General features: G+C 37.8%; 2 protein-coding genes across 2 annotated transcripts in view; one reads left to right on the forward strand and one right to left on the reverse strand.

Moving 5' to 3' along the window:
• Nucleotides 1-355: 355 nt before the first annotated feature.
• LOC107738281 (caseinolytic peptidase B protein homolog) lies at nt 356-1,260 on the reverse strand. Its single transcript, XM_016549996.1, has 2 exons — nt 662-1,260; nt 356-476 (listed from the first exon to the last, which is right to left on the reverse strand). The coding sequence occupies exons 1-2, from the start codon at nt 1,084-1,086 to the stop codon at nt 356-358; spliced, it is 546 nt and encodes a 181-aa protein (XP_016405482.1). The 5' UTR covers nt 1,087-1,260.
• A 4,478-nt stretch (nt 1,261-5,738) lies between these two features.
• stard10 (StAR related lipid transfer domain containing 10) overlaps nt 5,739-10,626 on the forward strand; it is a 29,205-nt gene continuing 24,317 nt past the window's right edge. Inside the window, exon 1 of the mRNA XM_016549995.1 lies at nt 5,739-6,119. Coding sequence (XP_016405481.1) covers nt 5,955-6,119 — 165 coding nt within the window. The 5' untranslated portion in view covers nt 5,739-5,954. The remainder of the gene's footprint in view (nt 6,120-10,626) is intronic.

The following is a 10,626-nucleotide window of genomic DNA, read 5'->3' on the forward strand; positions in this document are numbered from 1 at the left end:
GTGTGAGTGTGTGTGTGTCTGTGTGAGTGCGTGTGTGTGTGTGCGTGTGTGTTGATACAGTGAAATGAGTCCCGTTTCAAATGAGGGGTGACACTGACTCCAGAAATTGGATTTGGTGACCTCCTCCCTCTTTCTCCTTCTGTCTCTCCTCCGTCTGTGTGTGTTTGTTAAGTGAGCTTTAATTAAATTAAATTAAAGGTTTTGTGGGCCTCTGATACACAAGCTCTGCCACGGCATTCTGGGTTCTCTCTCTCTCTCACACACACACACACACTCTCTCACACACACACACACACTCACTCACTCACACTCACACACACACACACACCACACACACACACACACACACACACACTCACTTGTGTTGTCTATTCATAGCAGCCACCATGAGAGCCGTCCAGCCCAAACGGTGTCGAGTGTTCGGATCGGCTCCCTGCGCCAACAACCTGAGACACACAGAGAGAGTTCGTGAACGACTGTTTAAGCTACATAGTGAGTGCGGCCTGTGGTCCCCGACAACTTTAAAGATGATTTTCTCAATATTTAGATTTTTTTGCACCCTCAGATTCTAGATTCTGTTCAGATTCTAGACCTTCAGATTCTGTGTAAATCTGTATAAATGTGAATTTTATTATTATATCTCTGTCCGTTCTGTGTGAACAGAGCGTGTGTGGAGTGTTTAGGACCTTTATCATCGCTGTCTTTCTTCAAGCAGAAGGCGAGCGCCGCGGCGGAGATGACGCCCGCGACGCCCGCGGCTCCAGCAGCAGCAGCGGACTCTGAGCGGCTCTGGTGTCCGCCTCTGCAGCGCCCCGCGGCGGTCAGACTCGCCCAGCTGCTCCGCCGGTTCTCCAGACTCACGCGCCACCTGCTGGCCAGCTGATGGTACTGCACGCGCGACTCCTCGCTCGCGACGCTCTTCCTGGACGCGCGCGATCCGCTGGCCACCGGGCTCCGGTTCGGTTCGAGCTCGCAGAGGTTTCGGAAGCGCGAGGCCTCGCCGTGGCCGGTGTGCAGCGCGCGGCGCGGCGACAGACTGCGCGACCTTCGCATCAGGACGCGCGCCGGTACCGACGACAGGAACATCGCAACCGTAACAACAACGGGTTCCGTTAACAGAGAAGGCGGCGTGTTCAGAGTTCGCGTTCCTGTGATCTCACCGACAGCCGGTTTATGGTTTTAATGTCAGCAGGTGAGTCAGAGCTCGAGAGCAGAAACGTGTGTCCGGTAAACGAAAAACATCCGTGATGCGCGCGGAATCATGGGAAGTGTAGTTTAATGACGTCACCACCGCCGCGCATACACGCAGAAAGGTTTATTTTATTTGTTTTAATTTTTTTGTTGTATTTTATTAACATTAGGCCTATTCATTTTATTTTGTTTTGTTTCATTATTTTATTTTATTTTGTTGTAGTCTTTTTTATTCTGATTATTTGAAAGTTGTAATACAATTTTTGGACATGCGTATACATACATATTATATTTTTTATTTTTATATATATATATATTTAATATTATATTTTATTGATAATAGATCGATATTTCTGCTTCAGCTCAAGGTTTCATATTAATATATCATATTTAAACCATTAATTAATTATATTTGACCCATAGAAAATGTTAATTATTTTGAATGTGACTTTTTTTTTGTAACATTATAAAAGTGGTTAGGTTTAGGGTTTTATTTTTTATTTTTATTTATTTTTTAATTAATTTATCTATCTAGTTATTTTATTTTATTTTTAAATTCTTGTGGGAATACAATTTTGGACATTCACAATAATGTAAAAAAAATATATATATATTATTTATTAATAACTTTTAAGGGTAGTACATTTTTTGGACATGCATATGTACAGAATAATATAAAACAGTGTGCAAATTAACCACAGTTTTTAATTTTTTTCCCAACTGGATCAAGATGAGAGACGAAAGATCAATGTTTCTGCTTCAGCTTAGAGTTTGATAATAATATTGTATTATTATATTATTATTAATTCACTAGTATTAGGCCCATATATTATGTATTATGAGCACATGACGCTTGTGACCTGCAGGTGGCGCCTAAACTCACAAAATACATGAGCAACACTTTCTCTCTCTGTCATCAGCCAGCAGATGAACCAAAGCAGAATATTAATGCAAATATGAATATTAGACTTGAATGCTATGCCCAATACATTGTCTTAAGGTTCAGCGGAACTACAGTGCAAAGGGTTAACCCTAAACTCTAGAATTCACTCACATTCAAGCAAGGTTATAGAATTGACATGCAGCTCTAAATGTGTCTGTAATATTCAATATATAAACTGTACAGTGTCAGGTTAACTTCTTGCATCATGTGATTGCAATGCTGTCTGCAGTGTTTATTTGGACGTTTAATGGAAACATTTAAGTGCTGCTCTTATAAGATCTATTGACTTTACATGAGAGTCCGCAGTACATTAGTCGAGGTTCTGCATGGCTGGCTGGCAGATATGAGAATAACACATGCATGTAGAGTAAACGTGTGTTTGTCGTCAGGTGAGGTGCATGTTGTAGAGATGTTACTGATCTCCTCCACGCCTCAAACTTCCTGTTTCCTGCTGCGTGTCTGTCTTTATTATTACAACATATATTGGCACAGTGGCATTTAAACACTTTAAATCATGATGTTTGCTCAGTGTGTTTGAATCCGCTGGTGTTTAGTGGATGTTTGAGGTCAGTTCTCTTCGGCACTGAACTTCTCTTCTTATCTTACTCTCAAATTATATTATTTTATTATTATTTTTTTTTTAAAGAATTATTTCAATTTTTAAACTTCATTCATTTAATTTACACAGTGTGAAAAATGTATATATTAAAATATTTATTATATTTATTTAATGTATTACATAATATTTACAAATATTTCTTATTATAATTCATTAAAATATTTATTTATTATTAATTATTTTTTTATTTTTGTATGTATGACATTTACTATTAAATACATTAAATAAATAAATATTTATCTTAATTATTGATGTATTATTTATGTATTAAATGTTCTATGAAATACATTTAATTAATGTTTATATTATTATTATTATTATTATTACATTCACCGTTAAATACATTTAATAAAATTAACATTTAATAAATAAATTATTGAAATTATTGATTATGTTTGTATTAAATTGACTAAAACTTATTTATTTAGTCATTTAGCAGACGCTTTTATCCAAAGCGAACCTTTGATTGTTTTTATTTAATAAAATATTAGTAGTATCATTAATAGTAGTATGTCTCAATCTGTTGATCATTAATTAATCTGTGATTGTGAAATAATTTTCAGAAAAATCTATTTTTAAAATTTTGCACTTATCTATCAGTCGTCACTCTATATCTACAACATGTCTTAGTAAGATGATATTGGGGAAATTGTTTATTGTGCAAATTCTCCTCAGCACTGAGTTTCATGCATGACTTGCATGCCTCAATGATGAAGAGAAATGGATGAAGGCGATGGTTGTGATGGAAGCCGGCAACACGTCAGCGCCGTGCGCGTGCACGAGGGTGGGCGGGGCTCAGCTGTCAGTCACGCATGCGCGCTCCCGCGGTCGCTCGTCTATTGCACACGCACGCGCACATACACACACACGCACGAGCGCAGCGGGATGTAACAGCTGCTCGCGCGTTTGCGTTTATTCATCTTCCACGCACGTTAGTAGGCTGCGTCAGTTTATTCGCACGCTTCTGGATCTTTAAACCCGCGGAAGCGCACGGAAAACGCGCTAATCCGGATTTAAAAGCGAACTCCCCCGTTAGTTCCCCCGGGATCCGGTCTCAGAGGAGGAGGATGATGATGTCCGAGGAAGAGGTTCTGATCCCGGATGACCGCGCTTTTAGCCGGTTTAAACACGAGTGTGAGTCCGAGGAAGACTGGAGTCTCACCTACAACAAGAACAGCATCTGCGTCTGGATCCAGGTGCTGCAGGAGGAGAGGAGCTTGCACAGGATCAAGGTGAGCGCTGCTGGTCTGAGGTGCTTTCTGCTGGTCTACAGCTCACTGCAGATCATCAGCCGTATATTACACCTGATATACTAGTCCAAATATAAAGAAACCATATCATGTGAGCCTGGAGCACTAAAGCAGTCATGAGCAGCACAGGTATATTTGTAGCAACAGCCAACGATACATTGTATGAGTCAAAATGTTACATTTTTCTTTTATGCGCGCCTAAACTCACAAAATACATGAGCAACACTTTCTCTCTCTGTCATCAGCCAGCAGATGAACCAAAGCAGAATATTAATGCAAATATGAATATTAGACTTGAATGCTATGCCCAATACATTGTCTTAAGGTTCAGCGGAACTACAGTGCAAAGGGTTAACCCTAAACTCTAGAATTCACTCACATTCAAGCAAGGTTATAGAATTGACATGCAGCTCTAAATGTGTCTGTAATATTCAATATATAAACTGTACAGTGTCAGGTTAACTTCTTGCATCATGTGATTGCAATGCTGTCTGCAGTGTTTATTTGGACGTTTAATGGAAACATTTAAGTGCTGCTCTTATAAGATCTATTGACTTTACATGAGAGTCCGCAGTACATTAGTCGAGGTTCTGCATGGCTGGCTGGCAGATATGAGAATAACACATGCATGTAGAGTAAACGTGTGTTTGTCGTCAGGTGAGGTGCATGTTGTAGAGATGTTACTGATCTCCTCCACGCCTCAAACTTCCTGTTTCCTGCTGCGTGTCTGTCTTTATTATTACAACATATATTGGCACAGTGGCATTTAAACACTTTAAATCATGATGTTTGCTCAGTGTGTTTGAATCCGCTGGTGTTTAGTGGATGTTTGAGGTCAGTTCTCTTCGGCACTGAACTTCTCTTCTTATCTTACTCTCAAATTATATTATTTTATTATTATTTTTTTTTTAAAGAATTATTTCAATTTTTAAACTTCATTCATTTAATTTACACAGTGTGAAAAATGTATATATTAAAATATTTATTATATTTATTTAATGTATTACATAATATTTACAAATATTTCTTATTATAATTCATTAAAATATTTATTTATTATTAATTATTTTTTTATTTTTGTATGTATGACATTTACTATTAAATACATTAAATAAATAAATATTTATCTTAATTATTGATGTATTATTTATGTATTAAATGTTCTATGAAATACATTTAATTAATGTTTATATTATTATTATTATTATTATTACATTCACCGTTAAATACATTTAATAAAATTAACATTTAATAAATAAATTATTGAAATTATTGATTATGTTTGTATTAAATTGACTAAAACTTATTTATTTAGTCATTTAGCAGACGCTTTTATCCAAAGTGAACCTTTGATTGTTTTTATTTAATAAAATATTAGTAGTATCATTAATAGTAGTATGTCTCAATCTGTTGATCATTAATTAATCTGTGATTGTGAAATAATTTTCAGAAAAATCTATTTTTAAAATTTTGCACTTATCTATCAGTCGTCACTCTATATCTACAACATGTCTTAGTAAGATGATATTGGGGAAATTGTTTATTGTGCAAACTCTCCTCAGCACTGAGTTTCATGCATGACTTGCATGCCTCGATGAAGAGAAATGGATGAAGGCGATGGTTGTGATGGAAGCCGGCAACACGTCAGCGCCGTGCGCGTGCACGAGGGTGGGCGGGGCTCAGCTGTCAGTCACGCATGCGCGCTCCCGCGGTCGCTCGTCTATTGCACACGCACGCGCACACACACACACACGCACGAGCGCAGCGGGATGTAACAGCTGCTCGCGCGTTTGCGTTTATTCATCTTCCACGCACGTTAGTAGGCTGCGTCAGTTTATTCGCACGCTTCTGGATCTTTAAACCCGCGGAAGCGCACGGAAAACGCGCTAATCCGGATTTAAAAGCGAACTCCCCCGTTAGTTCCCCCGGGATCCGGTCTCAGAGGAGGAGGATGATGATGTCCGAGGAAGAGGTTCTGATCCCGGATGACCGCGCTTTTAGCCGGTTTAAACACGAGTGTGAGTCCGAGGAAGACTGGAGTCTCACCTACAACAAGAACAGCATCTGCGTCTGGATCCAGGTGCTGCAGGAGGAGAGGAGCTTGCACAGGATCAAGGTGAGCGCTGCTGGTCTGAGGTGCTTTCTGCTGGTCTACAGCTCACTGCAGATCATCAGCCGTATATTACACCTGATATACTAGTCCAAATATAAAGAAACCATATCATGTGAGCCTGGAGCACTAAAGCAGTCATGAGCAGCACAGGTATATTTGTAGCAACAGCCAACGATACATTGTATGAGTCAAAATGTTACATTTTTCTTTTATGCCAAGGCTATTAAGTGAAGATCGTGTTCCATGAAGATGTTTTGAATCGTAAATATATCAAAACTTAATTTTTGATTAGTAATATGCATTGCTAAAGACTTAATTTTAGCACAGGTATATTTGTAGCAACAGCCAACAATACATTGTATGAGTCAAAATGTTACATTTTTCTTTTATGCTTGAAGATCGTGTTCCATGAAGATGTTTTGAATCGTAAATGTATCAAAACTTAATTTTTGATTAGTAATATGCGTTGCTAAAGACTTAATTTGAACAACTTTAAAGGTGATTTTCTCAATATTTAGATTTTTTTGCACCCTCAGATTCCAGATTTTCAAATATTGTCCTATCCTAACAAACCATACATCAATGGAAAGATTATTGATGATGTATAAATCTCAATTTCAAAAATTTGATCCATCAAGCTTTTATGGCTGGTATAGTCTGATGCACTTTTAAAGGGGTCATATGATGCGATTTCAATTGTTCCTTTCTCTTTGAAGTGTTACAAGCTCTTGGTGCATAAAGAAGATCTGTAAAGTTGTAAAGACTAAAGTCTCAAATCCAAAGAGATATTCTTTATAAAAGTTAAGAGTCAGCCACACCTACCTAAAACGGCTCGTTCTAACACGCCCCACATGTCTACGTCACTATGTGGGAAGATTTGCATAACACCGCCCAAATGTTCACACAAAGAAAGAAGGCCTAACTTTTATTCTCGCTGTAGTATTGTTGCCGCCGCCCGAAGCGTTTGAGAGAGGCGGGGCATAGAGGGCCTACAATAATGTACAGTATTTGAAAAATAATGTGTTTTTTGAACATTAAAGCATGTCAATATATTCTGTTACACCAAATACACAAAATAATGATTGATCGTAAAGCATCATATGACCCCTTTAAAAAAAAAGGTTCCAAAAGGGTGTTTTTGCAGTGATGCCAAAGAAGAACCATTTTTGGTTCCCAAAAGAACCTTTCAGTGAACAGTTCCTAAAAGAACCAATTTGAAGAACATTTTAAAAATCTAAAGAACCTTTTCTGTATTTGAAGGGTTCCGTGGAGGTTCAAGGTTCTTCACAGAACCATTGATGCCAATAACGAAGCTTTATTTTTAATAATGAGAATATGGAGGAAAAACCAGCTAAATTTGACCCAACTATATGCAATTATGCAGATGCTGGTATTTATGGGCCAAAAAGCATGAAATTCTGATTGTAATGTAAGTCAGTGGGATCTTTATAAAAGTGTAGCTGATATTTACACACAATGATGTAAATATCAGTATAGCTTTCAGGGCTATATTTTGCAAAAACTAAAACCATTTTCATTGCTTGGAATAAAATAAACCTTCACTGAAATAAAATTTAAATATTAAAAAAACGATTTAAAAATATTTCATTGAGTATAATAAAATCAAATAATAAAAAAGTTTAAATAAAACAAAAAATAAACGTAAAAATAACTAATAAAATATTGAACTAAAACCATTACTTGAAATGAAATAAAATATAAAAAAACGATGTAAAAATATTTAAGTAAATAATAAAAATTGTACTGACTTAAAAAAGAACTAATAAAAATGTTAATATATTATAATAACTAATAATATTATAGTAGCATCTCAGTGATACTAATTTAACACTTGTCTGATTCTGGTGTTTACTTGATCAAAATCAGTCAGGATTTGACGGCAGAAAGACACGAGAAGCTGAAGCTGGACGTTTGTACGATTACACTAAAAGAGCTTTTACTGGATAAATGGCAGTTTTGGTCATTTATATGGTTAAACTGAAGCTCTAGTCGGTCAGGAGCGTGAGTGTGTGTTTAGCGGCACATCCGGGTGTGTGACGGGCGAGCAGGTTTATCCAGCAGGTGTTGACGCACATGTACGGGTGTGTTTGCTCTGTAACCGAAACCCAGCAGGATCTCCACGCGTGTGTTTATCTTCTCAGACCGGCGAGAAACCGCTAAAGCGCGAGATTCACCGAGAGTCTGACAAACGTGCCAAGATCCGTTTATCAAGCACAGCCAGACTGGAGCGAGTTCAGCTCGGGTTCACAGACTCAAACCGGTGTGTTTCATCTAGTTTTCTGTGAATACCGGATCTTTGGTGTCTCTGTTTGCTCAAGGTTATGCAGGAAGTTCAAAACCTGCTTGTTCAGGTGTTGGATTCTCACGCCGCTCACCTGTGCTTCACACACACTGGCCCTTTGTTCACAAAATCACAAAATAGGAAGAAATCGATCAAACAAAGAAGCGAAGTTATGCGAGCAGAAGTAAAGCAGGAGAGGGGAAATCAGAGCAGCCAAACCCACGCTCATCTCACAGGATTCATCGCTTCTGTTTGACAGAGACGTGGGGCTGTCGCGGTGAGGGAATTTCCCTTGCGGTAATTTTGAGTGGCTCAATAGCGCGGTATGCGGTATTATCGCCATACACACACACACATATATATATATATATAATCTGTGTGTGTGAGAGAGAGAGTGAGAGTGTGTGAGAGTGTGTGTGTGTGAGAGTGAGTGTGTGTGTGAGAGAGAGTGTATGTGTGTGTGTGTTCAGACTGCATGCATGTTTGTTTTTTCTGCAGAAAGAACAGGAAACATCTCTTTTATGATTATAATCCAGGCCTTCATTCTGCAGCTCAGAGCATCAAACCTGATGAAACACAACCTGTTAACCGTAAACAGCTCGTGTGTTTGTTAGTGGTGTTTAAGTCAGTCACTACTAGTGCTGGGAATAAACATTTAACACTAAGTATGAAATTATATATACATTACATTAGAACATGTCCTGTTAAATAGTTTCTGATAACAAGAAGTCAAAAAAATTACTGGCCTACACAAAATTGCTTATAAGTTTCTCATTATGCTCAATTATCACCTAATCTTGGATTCAGTCTTTTTATGAACTATTCTGTTAATCAGCACAGGTTTTGAGTTTCTTTTTGGAGCTGATTGATCTGAGCTCATGCACCTCAGTTTCTGAGCCAAAATGATCCACAAGTAATGCTTTTTTCATTCAGAAGGTGCATAAACACAGATTTACATTCAAAGACTTCAGGTGTTTTCTGATGTAAGCTATCAGATTTTTTTGTCCCGTCCTTTGATTTTCACTGTCGGTCATTTCATTTTCTGATTCAATCCTGCATCTAATTACAGTTCTCAATCCAGAAACTTTGCAAAAGTTGGTATTAACCTATAAATATTATGTAGCTCGTCTAAATCTCTGGTGTATATTCCAGTTTAAAGCAGGTCGAGCAGCAGGGGATTTTCAGGCTGATTTTCAGTTCAGAAAATCAGTGCCGAAACCGAAAAAAATGAATTGAAGAGATTCTTTATTCAAACACCAGCGTCTCTTTCAGATCACAGATACGGTGCCAGTTTGGAGTTTCAGTCGTCTCTAATATCATTGGTGACTTACAATCGTTTAATTGCCAGTGAAAACTGACCCTCGCCATTGTAACGCAGAGCCTCATTTGTGTTTCTGCTGAAGAATCTGCTGAATCAATAACTATAAAATAGGGCTGTGCAATTTGGGGGAAAATATCAAATTGCGATTTTTTTTGACAGATTCTGTCCTGCGGTCCCCATGAGGGAAAAAATGATTAAAAATAGTAGGCGGTGTAAGCTTAAAGCACACATCTTAAAGAAACAGAATCATTTTTGGTGAACTGTCCCTTTAAGAAGAGAAAACTGCATTTTTAAAAAAATTGTTTTCTGACAAAATGCGTGACGTACTGTTGCCTGAAATCGAGCTTGTGTTTCTAGAAGTGTCTTTGTGTCGTCATGTTTATAAGTTCTTCACGCTGTCCATTCATATTGTACTGTGACTTTTTAAATATCATATAGCTTATATAACATGTAGGTTGGCCGTCATTCTCTGAAGGTTCAGCATCTGCCTTCATTGACCAGTTCTGGAGAAAGAAAAGTAATGATGTGATAAATGAAGTCCTAATGAGAATAAAGGAGTAATGCACCAGCGTCCCTCGTGATCAGTGTGTGTTTGCTCCTCATGTCTCTCTGGAGGAACGACGCGTCTCTAGAGATCAAACCATCTCACACAGAACCAAACATTATCAAACATGGTATATAATACACTATTATTTAAAAAATTACATATTTTTTGTGTGTGTTGTGTGTGTTTTTCACACACACACATATATATATTTATATGTGTGTGTGTGTGTTTGATATGGCTCTTATACTGAGGTGTGTGCAGTGTGTGTGTTTGATATGGCTCTTATACTGAGGTGTGTGCAGTGTGTGTGTTTGATATGGTTCTTATACTGAGATGTGTG

Source organism: Sinocyclocheilus rhinocerous, unplaced genomic scaffold (genome assembly GCF_001515625.1).
Source record: "Sinocyclocheilus rhinocerous isolate Xijiao unplaced genomic scaffold, SAMN03320098_v1.1 scaffold4118, whole genome shotgun sequence".
Classification (NCBI taxonomy): Eukaryota; Metazoa; Chordata; class Actinopteri; order Cypriniformes; family Cyprinidae; genus Sinocyclocheilus; species Sinocyclocheilus rhinocerous.